Source organism: Cyrtonyx montezumae, unplaced genomic scaffold (genome assembly GCF_038088225.1).
Source record: "Cyrtonyx montezumae isolate F1298 unplaced genomic scaffold, pur_monq_1.0 scaffold_3, whole genome shotgun sequence".
NCBI classification, from domain to species: domain Eukaryota; kingdom Metazoa; phylum Chordata; class Aves; order Galliformes; family Odontophoridae; genus Cyrtonyx; species Cyrtonyx montezumae.
The window spans coordinates 33,755,499-33,770,506 of record NW_027072034.1 but is presented as its reverse complement, the minus strand read 5'-3'; the positions used below and the strand labels follow the sequence as shown (position 1 = coordinate 33,770,506).

Sequence of the window (15,008 nt, the reverse complement as noted above, 5' to 3'; positions counted from 1 at the left end):
ATAATTGAAACGAGGACATAACCTTAACTCGTGTCACAGGCAGCAAGACTGTAATTACAAACTTTTATGGGGCAGTAACTAATTTTGCATGATACGCGCTCTTTAAAGTTCCCACCGCAATATAAAGTTTTATGGGCCGCCCGCTATCAGCGCGCAGCGGCGTTACGCAGCCCCGGCGGCTCTCATCTCCCGAGGGCTGTGGCAGGGAGCAGCACCACGATGGGGTCTGTGACACCTGCCCCGCGGGGACAGCGCGCACACCGACACATGCGGATCCCGCAACGCGTGGCGATACATCAAAATACGAAGAACACAAACGCGCGGCCGTGATTTGGGGCAGAACTCCGCACCCCCTCCCCCCGCTTCCCGCAGCGCGCACCCCGCCGGCTCTCAGCAGCGGCTCCGGGAGGTGCGGGGGGGGGGGGCAGCGCTTCCCACCTCCGCCGCTAATGACATTTCTAGAAATGGGTTTCCCCCCCCTCGCAGCCGGGGGGGCGCGGGGGAGGTCAAGGACATGAGTTCCGGGGGGACAAGGCGGCAGGGAGCGGGGCACTGAGGACGGCTAAGGTGGGGGGGAAAGGGGCGTGCGGGAGGGACGGGGGTCTCCGCGGCACAGGGAATGATTGTGGGGTAGAGGGTGCAGCCGATGGGGAGGGGGCATCCTTCTGGAGGGGAGCGAGCGACAGGGGGTCCCCCGGGCTGCTGCCCCCCTTCGTGCTGGATCTGCCCCGGTGATGGCACCCCCGAGACGCTGCACCCCACTGGTGCTGCACCCTGCATTTATCGCTGCCCTGCCGGCAACCACACCGCCGCCCCCAAATTATCGCATCCCCCGATGGCTGCACCTCTCCTCTCTGGTTCCATCCCCACCCCGCACCCCCCCGCCCATCCCGTGTCCCCCCAGCCCGTGCCCGCCGCTCACCACAACGAGTCCAGGTCCCACTCCTGGAGCAGAGCTAAGTCGAAGCTGTCCATGGTGAGCTCAGCTCAGCTCAGCACCGCTGCGCCGCAGCCTCCCGGCGTCCGGGACGCATCCCGACTGCACGGCGGGCGGGGACACCCCCCTCCCCGCCACCTGCCCCCACCCCCCCTCCCCCCCCGCTTTTCAAACAGAAAGGAACAAATCAAAAATAATAATAATAAAATTAAAATTAATAAATCAAATAATAATTAGGGGAAAAAAAGATCGCGGCACTGCTCGTTTGGAAGCGGCTCGGCTGCCGGGCTCCTCTCTCCCCCGCGCCTCCTCCCTCCCTCCCTCCTTCCTCCCTTCCTTCTGCGCGCTGAGAGCGCGGCCGAAGCAGCGCCCGCCCCGCGCACGCTGCGCCCGCGCAGAGTCCGCGCAGCGCCCGCCCGGCGCGGGAGGGCGGGCCCAGGCGCGGCACTTGGTGACAACTTGCACCCGGGGCAGGGTCGGGTTTCTGGCTTCTCCACGCGTGTCCTCGCGCTGTGCGATGGGCTGCACCTGTGCGAACCGCAGCGCCTACGGGATGAGTCTGCTTAAAGTCCGCGCAAACGTGCGCGGTGGGTCGAGACCCAGCGGTAGATGGGTGGTTGGGAATAGAGGTGCCGGTGGAGGGGGTCAACGCGTTTCGAGCACTTCCCACATCACCGGGCTTTTTGGCTGCCGGAGAAGTGCCGTGTCATCGCAGAACGGAGAAACAATGTGCAGAAGCGCTCCGAGGGAACGGCTTGAAAACCGGCACGGCTCTCGGAGAGCCCTCAGAACCCTGAGCCGCTCCGGAGCTGCCTCGGTACCTTCGCACAACCAGGGCGCTGCTGCCTCCTACCGCCGGCACTGCCCGGCCCCGCGCCTGGCACGGGGAAGGATGCGGCATCGGGGCAGCGCGGTTGGGAAGGGGGAAAGCGGGGCAGCATCGATAGGGCCACCTGGAAGCAGCTTTTGCTGTCTGCCTGAGGGGCTGAGCCTGCGAGGCAGGACGAAATTCCCCGTGCTAAAATGACACGGGCTGCTCTGAAAGTAGTGCCTTCTCCTTTATTCTTTCGGCCCACGGTGAGACGGGCAGATATTGGTGGGATGACGGTAGAGCTTGAACCTTCCCACCGATATCTCACGGAGTGTTGCTGCCGTGTGACAGTCGGCAGCAGAGGGGCAGTCTGACACAATGGTGTCTGGCGTGGAAGTGCAGATGGAGCAAAGGTGCGTCACTGAATTCCTCCATGAGGAAAAAAATGGCACCTACAGAGATTCATCAATTCTGAACATTTACGGAGGCCAAACAGTGAAAAGTTGAACTGCGTGGGCAACATTTTCCTTGCAACAACGCTGTTGTAGAAACTATAAAACAGTAGGTCATGTCCGCTGGTGCAGACTGTTACAAGTGTGGCATGCAGGCTCTGGTTCATTGCTGGTGAAAATGCATAGCTGATGGTGCTGGCTGTGTTGAAAAAGGTTGTTTTCTTGCTGAGGATTCGCTCTATCAGATAGTCTTGTTGTGCTCTGTTTCTGTTGTAGTCTTTGTGGAAGTAAATAAGAGGCATTACTTTTGGAGCGACCCACACACTTACTTGTGAAGGAGCGAAGGCATCCTACTGACACTGACCTTAACCACATCCAGTGCTGCAACATTATCTACGTTCTAAGTGATGTTTTATAGCCCATGTTGCAGCATGGGCCTGGGCTTTCCACAGAGCCCCAGCGAGCACAGTGCTTTGTGGCAGAGCTTAAATCACCCTTAAAGGGGATGTGAAGGTGGGAAGGTTTGGGTTGCCGTTGTGGCCTAAATCGATAGAGGGAGACTGCTCTGCATCAGTGGTGGAGCTGCCCCTGAGTTGTTCTGTGATGTGCAGCACCAAGAAATGACAGTTTACAGACCCAGCGAAGACTTGCAAGGGGCATTCTGTGGGCTAAATTCATCCTCCAAACCAATGTCAATATGAAAAGGAGACAAACAGCACCAGCAGCACTGAGTGAGTTAAATTTCAGACAGCAATACATAACAATAGCAACATAGACAGCATGTTTTATGTTTTTAATATGTTTTAATACATGGGATTATTTATTTATTTAGTTAGTTTTTGCATTCTTTGCATGTATATTGTTATTGTTGTATTCTTTTCTTTCCCTTCATGGCTGTGATTCTCTTCTCAGACAGAGCACAGTACATCAACACTAACTACATTGAAATGAATATCTTTTGAAGATCTCTGTTTAGTTGCCCACTGTGGGTTGGGTTGGGTTGGGTTGGGTTGAGTTGGGTTGGGTTGGGTTGGGTTGGAAGAGGCCATCCAACCTGGCTTTGAGTGCCTCTAGGGGTGGGGCACCACAGCTTCTCTGGGCAGCCTGTGCCAGCACCTCACTGCCTTCTGAGGAAACGATTTCTTCCTAACATCTAGCCTAAATCTCCCTTTTTTAGTCTGAAACCATCACTCCTTGCTGTGGGACTTGGCAGTGTGATGTTCAGCTTGTGCAGTGAGCAAGGCCTGCCTCCTCAGGAAAGCATAGTGCCATGTAAATAAAAATAAGCTATGTGCTATCTAACCCTGCTCATTGTACATATATTTTTAATGAATCACGTAGACATTACTTGCCCCCTCATTGTGCTCTTTCCTCTGTTAACAACTCTTCATTAAGAATAAGCTAGCAACTGTTCCCAGACAAGCTGACTTTCTATGAAGAGCTGAAGGCCTGAGAACAAATATGTAATTCAAACCCATTACATAAAGAATGCATGTTACAAGAAAGCTGAACATCATCTTAAAAGTTGACATTTCCCTCTTCTCAGACTCTCTGTCTTGAGTGTGGCATAGCAACTGCCTTCAGAAGAGCAGAGATAATTGTAATGCAACATAAAATAAGGGGGAGGTGAGAAATACTACATTTTTCACATCCTATGTGAAAAAAAATATCCTCATAGTATCTCTTCAGCATAACCTGCCTTTATGATATTTACCCAGTGAGAAATGAATTCCCTGAGAACTCTCAAGCCCTTGGCTGAATGCTTTCACAGATCAGTAAAGGAGTTCTGGAGGTACTGTAAGATGCAGAATGATTTAAGTGTATTCATGATGACCAGCATAGGAAATTCCTCAGCATTGTGGAATTACTTCTGTAATTACTTCTGGCTTGGGATGGAAGAGACCTTAAAGTCCATCCAGTCCCAACCCCCTGCTGTGGGCAGGGTTGCCCCTTGCTTGCTACAGCATCAGCATAGTGTGTTTCAAGGGTGTGGTCCTCTCCCTCATCACCTCACTGTTGACTCAACCATGCAGAGATGCTCGTGTCCATCAACTTTCCTCTAAAGGGCAGCTTGTTTCCCTGCCCAAAGGGATGGTCTCCAAGCACAAGGGCACTTTTTGCAACAGTGTGCAATGCAAAGTGGTCCTCACAGGGCAGTTCCACCAACTGCTCTGAGCTCCTGCTTTAGCTGGGACAGGGCACACACAGTGAGTGTGTGTCAGTGGGTGCTTACCTGCACACAAGTCTGCCAAGGGACAAAAAGCCAGGAAGGATTTCTTAGTCTTGCTCCTGCAGTGAGGCTCCATGGGGACAAGAGCTCCTAAAGCAGAGTGAGTGTTGCAGAATCAGTCCCTCACAGCTTTGGAATGTGTCCTATTTGTCCAGCGAGCTCTTAGGAAGTTCACTGACTACCTTTTATAACCTTCCTATTTAAGTTTCAATACAACGCTCCACTTTAATTAGATACTTAGTGGCTTAAACGTAATGGAGTTTTAAACATGTTTTTCTCACAGCCTGGTAGAGTTTACAGCAAGGCAGAGCCATTGGATTATCCAGTCCAGTGGGCCAGATAGCACTGCCCATCCAGTTACACAGACTTCTCCTGAACCTTGCTGTCTGAGCAGCTGCACAGCTTGTAGTTTAGTACTCCAAGCGTAATAAAATATACATTCATAAAGAATTTTACTCACTGAATGGCATTACTTTACTACCGCATCTCTGTCTTCAACTGAATGATATTTCATTACAGAACTGCTAAGTTCCATCACACATCCAGCAGCAATGGCTTCAGCAGAGAGCAAAACGACCTCTAAACAGAGCTTTGACTCGCAATCTGCATTGAAATTCCTTTGGATGGAAGTTGTGTTCATATCTAATAACCAATGTATGCTGAACCCTACCTCTGACTTGTCAAAAGTGCTCCTCAATCCTGTGCTCTCCCTTACTGCGCTATTATCTGCTGTGTTTGCTGGATGGTTCTTTGCTAGTCACTACAGAAGATGCCAAAATTATTGTGAATGATTTCTCTCCTGCAAATATCATCACAGCCTATTTATACACCGTAGCTTCTGAGATTTGATAAGACCAGAGTGTAATATGGCATGGATACAGATGCTGTCAAAGCTAAGCTAACACAACATATTTCATCGCCCTCCCACTTAACATGCACAATACACAAATGGTTGCAAACTATCGCTCTTTTAAAGAAGCAAAATATACGGCTTTAATTTTTAATGATTTAACTTCGTAATTAATCCAAATTATTAGTTAACAATTGCTAAAACAGAGAACGATAATGGATTCAGTGGATAATGAAAATATTTATTATTTTAATAAGTTGCCTGGCTGGAAGCCTCAGTCAGGCCCCCGTCTGCTGGCCACATCCTGCTTTGGCTCATGTGCAGGACCCCCACCAGGCTGTGCCCCCGGATGGAGGAACAGAAATCGCCGTTCCGAACTATTGATGATGATATTTATCATGTCAGCCAGAGAATTGATCCATCTTAAATTATGAGCTGGAGCTGAAGGAATTATGCCAATTAGAGACACACATTTTTTTTCTCTTGTTTCTCTCTTTCCTGTCTTTTTTTTTTTTTTTCTCTCCACACAAAAGGTTGGGAGACCTATTTATGTTATGAAAGTCCTCCTATAGCCTGAGAAGGATTTAAAAAGAATATTTAACTGCAGGACAGAAGTACTATAAGGGCCATCCGGGGCTCAGGGGAGGGGAAGGTCAAGTTTTTAACCTGCCAACAAAAGGACTGAACCCAGCACTGCGCCTGGGCTTTCCCTGGGCTCAGGGTAGAACAAAGCCCTTTTGCTGGATGGGGCTCTCTGGGTGACAGGGGCACGACCCATGGGGCTGGCCGCAAGTAAGACCGGCAGGTTCATGGGGCTTGGGTGGCTGCCCCGGGGTCAGACATGGGGTGGGGGCACAGGGGAGCAAAGTGAAGCTCCACAGTGTCCCCACCGTTGTGTTGGCTGAAGGCATGGTACAAGGCTGGCAGGGCAGAGCCAGCCACTTACTCTATTCACACTGAGCTGGGCAGACAAGACCCCAGAGAAGCCAGTGCTGACACATCTGGGGAAGAGCTCAGTGAAATATATGGTTTGGGGTAATTTACAAACCAAAACAACAAGAAAAGGCAAGTGGTCCTCACTGAACAACTTCAAGGCTTTTTTGTGCTGTCCAGGGATTGGGTGCCAGCAGCCAGGATATGCTGTGGAGTTCAGACTGAGGACAGAAGTACAGCCACCATGCCATCCCCATCGGCATTGTCTTGGTTGCCTCAAGCATGCAAAACAGGCTCTCCCAGTCTGGTCATTCAAACTGGGCTTGGGGTGGTGCTTGCAGACATGGACAGGATTTAATACCATCCCCAACAGCTGCTGTTCTCCAAACATGTGCTTGGGAGTGCATCCTGCTGATGGTCCTCCTGCTCCTCACCCATGTCTTTGGCAAGGGTTTGCTGTTGAAACTGCCCATTCTCGATGGCTGGAAAGATAGTATAGACCTGGGCTTCCTAAATGGGATGCTCCCTGAAAGGGAAATCAGGAAGTGAGGAACAAGAAAGTGGTGATGGTGGGAGTGCCACCTGGATGTCAAAGCAGCTCTTCAGATGGAACATGAACTTGGAAAAATAATCAAGAAGAATTTAGGGTGGGACCTTTTCATGAGTTCTTCATGCCTCTGGAGTCATCATGGATCAGCCCATCACTTCTGTATTGAAACAGTGAAAGCTCCTCTGCCTTCCTCAGGGCTCTAGGAAAGGGTCTCGGTCAGGATCAGGTCTGGTTGGCAAGGTTTCTGTCTGATCAAGGTCAGCCCCACCAACTTTCCCTTGCAGTGATGGTGCTCAAGGAACTGCACATTCAGCAAAGCCACTGCAAACAAAACACCTCTCAGTTTCTGAGCTAATGGGAGCGTCACATGGGGGAATGTTTTGTTTCATGTGGGAAAGACAGAGCCTTTTGGAGAGGCAGGAAGGTGTTTAATGCAGCATTTCTGGACGTCTTGGTGGGGTTTCATGTACAAAAGATTGTGTAGCCAACTTAGAGGGCACAGACCTTAGAGAAATTCAAAGGATCTTTTGAAAAGAGGTTAAATATATTTAAAATTTATGAGTGTGCACCCATGCAAATTGGAAGAGGAAATTAAACTATATCTGCAGAAAAGGAAAAATAAATCTACTTACATATGATGTAATTTAGAAAGTCAACTGCACCTTTGAATGATGTCTGGACGAAAGGATAAGGTAATGCTGAGGAAGGCTTAATATCTGGGCTTAAAAAGCCACATGGGGCCATAGGGAAAGAGGGTTTGCAATATACATGTATACTCATTATGAATAGTTTCCAGTAGAACAAGGAGTATATCTAGCTGGCTTTCAGCTGAGAGGGAAATATACCAACCAGGCTGAGTACGTTCATTTTTTTTTAAACTCGCCTGTTTCTGTGCAAATATCTCCATTCTCCATGTAACTAATTTGAAAGCCTAAGCACTGATATTTTTTAGTATTTGTAGGTCTCTGTTTCCTATGCTATACAAAATAAACATTCAGTCAAAATAACTGGACTGAGAACAAAGTGAAAAAAAATGATGGAAGAGAGGTGTAAAGCAGAAGGAAATGATTTGTGTGGGCATTTCAGAGAAAAGCCAAGCATTGTCTGACCCAGAGAAAGCAGCCAGCACACCAGGCAGGATTTTTCCTTCAGCTCAGGATGGGAAGAGCTGCAGGACCCTGCAGCTCTTAATGGTGGGGACAGAGATTCCTGCCACCACGAACTGGTGCAAGCAAGCCTTAGGATGAGGGGTGCCCACCTGTAGCTGTTATTGGAAGGAGCAGAGGGATGCCTTCTTCCAGGCACACACCAAATGAAGAAGTGATGCTTGAAAACAGGCTGTCTAATAAGGGCTCTGCGTATTATGCCACTACTAACAACATACAGATAAGTCATTACGGGGCAAAACCCGCAGAGTTAAGCCAGTGTTTGAAGCCCAGTTGGACAGTGCGATTCACACGCTGCACTGAAGGAGCAGACAGTTTCAGCTGAGTTCCTGGTGAGCAGGTACGCAGCGGGCAGTGCTGAGCAATGGGGTCCCTGGGTGATAATTTCATTGGAAAGGCCAAGAAGAGGACAGACGAGGAATTAATCTCACTGCTCTGTGCTGTTAGCAATGCGAGGGCGAGAGAGGACTTGGCTGGGTAATGCTGACACTGCAAATCCCTTAATGAGCACTAAATTCACTTAACCAAACTCCAACTCCCTCAGAGTTCTGATGGAGATCAGCCTGTCAGCTTTACCTTGGAGTTTTCTACCCTTTGCTGGTCTGTGCCGTGAACCCGAGCATCAATAAATCCAGCCTCTCCTTCTATTCACTGTACCTGTTTATTTCTTGGTGTATTTACCCTTTTATTAAGAGCTTCCACTTGGTTAAGACTTGTTCAAGTATAAGCTCAACAGGAAGCATTTTCCTTTATACTGCAATAACTCTATATTGTTGCCTAGAGGGTGACAGAAAGTAACGTAAGATTCATAAAAATATAACTGTCTGAGCCAAGTAGATAGAATTATGGTAAGCATTATCCAAAGCGTATTTCTCTGTCCTATAGGGTGAAATCAGAACATCTTAATGTTTTCTTTCTTGGGTCACATAATTCTGCAAAAGAACACCAAGAGAAATGAGAGACTGCTTCTGCCTGATCGTTACAGTCTGTACCTGGCTTTTGAACAGGTTTGCAAATATAATCACTTTATTTCATTATGTGTCATTTTACACTTTGCCTGTGAACCACCCCACAGAGCCCATTTGGTTTCAGACACTTTATTTTTTTTTTAAGCTATAAGCAACTGGAATTTTGAATTCATTTAAGCTATAATTCAAGCTGCTTCTTATAGCTCCTTTTCAAGTTTAACCATTAAATGAGTAGAATAAAAGAATAAAAGAGAAATGCATGTCTTACACTCATCTATTCTTTTATGTAATTAATATTAAAAAAAATCCACACCTTCAAAAGACACCCTGGTGGGTACATTTTAACCCTATTAGAACCAATATGCTGTTTTCTGAGCACAATTTAATTTGCCTTCATTGGGTTGGAAGGGACTTTAAAGACCATCTAGTTCCAACTCCCTACCATGGGCAGACACCTCCCATTAAAATCAGGTTTCCCAAAGTCCCATTCATCTGGCCTTAAACACCTCTAGGGATTGGACATACACAACTTATTTAGGTAAACTGTTCCAGTGCCTCACCACCCTTCCCAACATCTGAGATAATCTACTTTATTTTTCAGTTTAAAACTGTTACCCTTTGTCTTATCAAAAGAGTCATAAAATCATAGAATTGTCATAAAATCATAAAATAATCATAAAACTATTTGGGCTGGAAAGGAATTTCAAAGGTCATCTGGTCCAACTTCTGTGCAATGAACTAGGACACCTGTTGCTCAAAGCCTTGTCCAGACTGGCCTTGAGTATCCCCAGGAATGGACAGGGCATCCACCAGCTCTCTGGGCAACCTGTGCCAGTGACTCACCACCTTTATTGTAAAAAACTTCCTCACTATATCCAGTCTGAGTCTCCCCTCTTTTCGTTTGAAACAATTTCTTCTTGTCCTATCATAACAGACTCTGGAATTAGAAATAGACCTGGCATAGCCCATGTATCTCTCTCTGTCCCATCAATAGAGTGGAGGCACAATCCTCTTGCTGGCATTGTTTGGCAGCAGCGTGGTGCACTATGTCCCCCCCTCACCAGGAGTGAGACAGCATCCCTTCTTGAAACAAGCCACAGGGAGTACTGGTGTCTATAAGAGGAGCTGGGTGAGCCCCATCCTCCAGTATGCCATGAGGCCAATTATATGAACTTAACAGAACCAAGTGCCAGGTCCTGCACTTTGGCCACAACAACCCCAGGCAATGCTACAGGTTTGGGGCAGGGTGGCTGGAAGACTATCTGGAGGAAAAGGATCTGGGGTTACTGGTTGACACATGGCTCAGAGTGAGCTAGCAGTGTGCCCAGGTGGCCAAGAAGGCCAATGGCATCCTGGCTTGTATCAGAAACAGTGCAGCCAGAAGGAGCAGGGAGGTGATTGTCCTCCTGTGCTCAGCCCTGGTGAGGCTGTACCTCCAGAATTGAGTTCAGTTCTGGGCTCCTCAACTACAATAACGACACTGAGGCCCTGGAGTGTGTCCAGAAAATGCAGTGGAGCTGTGACGCCTCAAGAGCACGAGTCTTATGAGGAGTGGTTGAGGAAATTGGAATCATTCAGTCTGGAAAAGAGGAGGCTCAGGGGAGACCTTATCTCTCTCTACAATGACCTGAAAGGATTTGTGGTGGAATGGGGGTTGGCCTCTTCTCCAAGGTGATAGCAATAGGACTAGAGGGAATGGCTTTGAGTTGCACCAGAGGAGGTTTGGGCTGCGTATTATGAGAAATTTCTTCTAAGAAAGAGCAGTGAGGCAGTGGCACGGGCTGCCCAGGGAAGTGGTGAAGTCACCATCCCTGGAGGTGTTCAAGAACTGTGTGGATGTGGCCCTGAGGGATGTGGTCAGTGGGCATGGTAGAGATGGGCTGGTGGTTGCACTAGATGATCTCTAAGGTCTTTTCCATCTTTAATGATTCTATGACTCCATCCGCTGTTCTCCTGACATTTGTGGACAACGTTTGGAGTCTGAAATACAGTAAAGCCGTATGTTCTGTGCAAGCAGCTCAACTAGCTCCATCAGCACTAGCAACAGCTTCAATGTCTCACCACACAGGGCTACTCATGTAGAGCAGCTGTTTACAGCGAAAAAGAAGCAAAATGGGAGTAGCATCAGGATACACGCCGCAGGCAAATTCCGTGATAAAGAAAATTTGCACCTGACAGACCAAGTGAAGAAAGGATGAGGTATTCTATGATGGTATGGCCTTCATTTGATTTCATGATTTAGTTTTATTTTCATTTTCATTATTTAGTTTTTTATCTTAAATAAGATGGAGCTGGCTATATTGGTTTTGAGCAGACAGGATGGGACTGAAAACTCTTGGCCATTTTTTGACATCCATAGACTTCAGGATTCTGCTGTTTCCTTTGTTCTGGTTGTCTGGCAATAATTTAATATTTTTATTTCTGTATTTACTTTAATTCTTAAAAAGCCAAGAGGTGGAGATATGTTGACAGACTGGGAAAGGAAGCTATTATTAATTAAAATTACTTTAAGTCTAAGATTAAAATAGTGCTTCTGCATATAAATTTGCTTCAATGAGCTGGACCCACTGTAATGTTAAATCACTGCATAAATTAGGAAGTGTAGCAGATGTACTGGCTGGAGACTAGATGGTGACACCATTTCAGATGGCACAGATTCTGTTTTCCCTATGTCCTTTCTATAGGCACATACAGCTTAGATGCCAGAGGGTGATTACTCATCTCTGTTATATATTTTTTTCTCTTAGGAGGGACTAGCCCCAGATCCATGAAAAATGGTGGAAATTTCCTAACCACCTTGAATGCCTGTTGGACCATTCCCAGAAAGAAGCAGAGTACTGAAATTCAGAAGGCAGTAGTTATCTGTTGTTTGCTGGTAGAGCAGGAAGGCAAACCTTGCAAAATGAGCCTGCTGCTCATTATGTCTAACTAATGCATGCATTCACTATCAGTGAGCCTCCAAATAAATCTAGCTCCATATGAGAAATCAAGGATGAAAAAAGGTACTATATAAGAGAGCAAAGCATTGAAGTTTTGATGATTTGATATCGGCTGTAGAGACTGAAGCCACACCGGACCACTGCCGTGTCACCTTCTCCATAGAAATGGAGAAGAGGAAGCTGTCCTTCTGCCTGGTGTGACATCCCTCGTGACTGACTTCTTCAGTAGAAGTCGATCTGCATTCCCACACGACCTGCAGGGCAACCTTTGAAATAAGCTGGAAAAAATCTGAACAAGGAGGCAGGAGAAGCTCTGACAAATGTACCATAGCAGAGCAGTTGGCATGGGCTCCGCCTGATGCAGCAGGAGCATTTTTTTTCTCCAGCACCACACAGATGGACAAGGAAGACTGAAAAGAAACACAGGCAAAAACATTGTGTCCTGACAGTGCTAATGCAGGAAGTTTACTGAATTGCACAGGGACTGACTCTTGCTTTGTAGAATCACAGAATCACAGAATCATAGTCATAAAATCACAGAATTGTTTGAATTGGAAGGGACTTTAAAAGGTCCATTTCAGATTACTTTTAAATTACTCCAGTTCCCCTGCAATGAGCTGGGGCTTCTACAGCTAGAGTGTGGAATGCATGTGAAGCATTTATACCATGTTCAGCTGAGCTGCATCAGAATATGCCTGTACAGGTGGATGAAGACCACACATCCATGCCAGAAGACATTACAGACACACAGATCTGATTTCATATACACAACCATTATATCAATTTTCTGATATCAGGGGCAGCCTCCTCCATGCATCCCGCATTTTGCTATCTCACAAAGCCAGCACAGCATCCCATCCATTGATAAAGAGATACAATATGGCACAGTGTTCCCTCACCTTCACATGAAGTTGTGATAGAGGTGGAGACCAAAGGTTTTGCTGCTTCCTTCCTTTCTTTTTGGGCAGGATAGCTGGGAAAAGAAATTCAGTGGGATCTCTGAAGCCCTATGCAGGCCTGGCTGTTGTGTTGTGAGCAAGGATACGTATCCCTAGAGATGTTTGTTTGCAAGACTGCAGAGGAAGGAGAGGATTTGCCCCAGATGCCTTCTTATTTATGTTCTCTCCTAACTGTTTTATTATGTCTAATTTGTCATCCTTAGAGGATGCCTCTTATCATGTGCAAATTCTTTGTAAGTTATTACACTGACACAGATAATAGATGCCTGATTTACGTTGTAATCTTCAAAAAGAGGGATATTTGTACTTTTTGAGAGTGTTATGATTGTAGTTGCTTCTCAGTGGGGCTTTTTTGGCTTATGATTTTGTACTGCAATGTAAAACAGAAGAGGAGTTCAGACATTCATTAGAGACACCTCAAGATGAGATTCCAAATTCTAGTCCCTTCCCAGGACACCACAGTACTCAGTGCAGACAGCAGAGCATTAAAAAGCTCTTAAGTAAATAATGACTGTATGATCATATAGTGGGAAAAAGAATTTTCAATTCACTAGGGTTAATAGCGATATGCTCAATTTTCTAAACAAAGATTACCGCCCATTCTCTGAAGCACACATACACTTAATACACAACCACAACATTAAAGCTGAGATAAGGAGACAGATAAAACTCACAGCAGGAAGCTCCTCACAATGCATCATTTAGAGGCTTGCCTCCACTGTGAGATTGAGTGCTGTGCTTCACCAAAGCCCCAACAAGTCTTGCACGCTGTGGGAGGCCTCAACCCACATTGGGCCACACAGGCTCCGAGGAATGCATCGCCTCTCTGGAAGCAAAGCGAGACCAAGGATGTTCAGAAAAGTACCTTTATCTGAGCTCTTGTAATCCTGGAGGATGTGGGAGTTTGGGAATGAGAGATGGTGCACTGCTCTGTCTGATGTAGGGACACATGTTCCTCTCTGTCACCTCAATGAGGAGGTGCAGATGACATGGAAACACCTCTTTTGTTTGGTGAGATCCAGTCTTTTCCCTGGCAGTAAACTTATCCTCTCCCTGCCATAGGAAATAACAAAACCAAAGAGAAGGGCTGAAATCTAGCCAAAGCGTAATCTCAGATCAAAAGAAAGGGCAAACAGTGAAGTTTCATTAATGCTCTTCTCACTGAGCCCTTGCCCTGCTGTGCAGCTTCTCCTGCATGTGAGGAGAGTAGGGGATACCAAGGTCAGGGATTCTGTCTCTTTCTCCAACAGCACAAGCGAAACTGGCATCATTTTCATTTTCAGATCTTTTATCTTTCGTGCAGTTATTTAATGTCCCTCCTTTATAGGCCAGCCTCAGCATCACAGCACAACTGATGTTACTGGCTATCTGACTGTCATTCTCTTTCACACAGTCTGTGGTTCGCTAGTTGATGATAGCTTAAGCGGAATTTAATTGGTAACATATTGCTGGTTGAATTAGGGGCCATATGATGCAGATTTAAACCTTGGTAATTTTTGCATAAAGAACAATCTGTCAACAAATCACAAGAAAAACAGCCATCAATCAGCTTGTCAGGTTTATTAGTAATAGAAGTTTTGTTGCCTTGTTTGGCTGAGGCCTCTCTTTAGTAGCTGTTAGTTGCTTTTCTAGAGGCAGATATCTTCGTAGGAATGCAGATTTTGCATTTTCCCATACATGTGCATGGGCACAAGCACATACAGGGATGAATTTGGCTCTTGAAGCTGCTAAGCACTGGCGATGATAAGCTAGGCAGTTCCTCCAGCCCTATCTCCCCACACAGAGCAAACCACAGCGTCACATGTGGATGCATTGCAGTCACATCTGCGTGCATTTAACCATCCGATTTGAGGCCACATTCAGAGAAGTATATTGTACTTTCTCTGTGCCTTCATATTTCTGCCAGTTGACTTTACATCATTACACTTCTTACATATTCACATTTTTTTCTTCCAGAGGTTCATGTTAAAGGCTTTCCAACTAGAAGCAGGGACTTGGACTCTGTCCTTTCCATTTTTATTTATTTTTTAATCATCTTCCGAATTCTGACAACCTTTGCTCCTGTACTGTTTCCTTTAACATGGGTTGTCCTATGAAGCACAAAGCCAAAGTCAGCTTTCTATTGGTAGCCAGAGCAGGTTACCCAGAGGGGTGGTGGATGCCCCATCCCCCAGAGATGTTCAGAGACATTCACTGGACAATTCTGAGTGATC

General features: G+C 46.7%; 1 protein-coding gene across 1 annotated transcript in view; it reads right to left on the bottom strand.

The window, feature by feature from the left end:
- The window catches only part of AFF3 (ALF transcription elongation factor 3), a 317,423-nt gene extending 316,389 nt beyond the window's left edge, over positions 1–1,034 (bottom strand). The window contains 1 exon segment of the mRNA XM_065741179.1: positions 923–1,034. Within this exon segment, the coding sequence (XP_065597251.1) occupies positions 923–975 (53 nt within the window). The 5' untranslated portion in view covers positions 976–1,034.
- Positions 1,035–15,008: the final 13,974 nt, after the last annotated feature.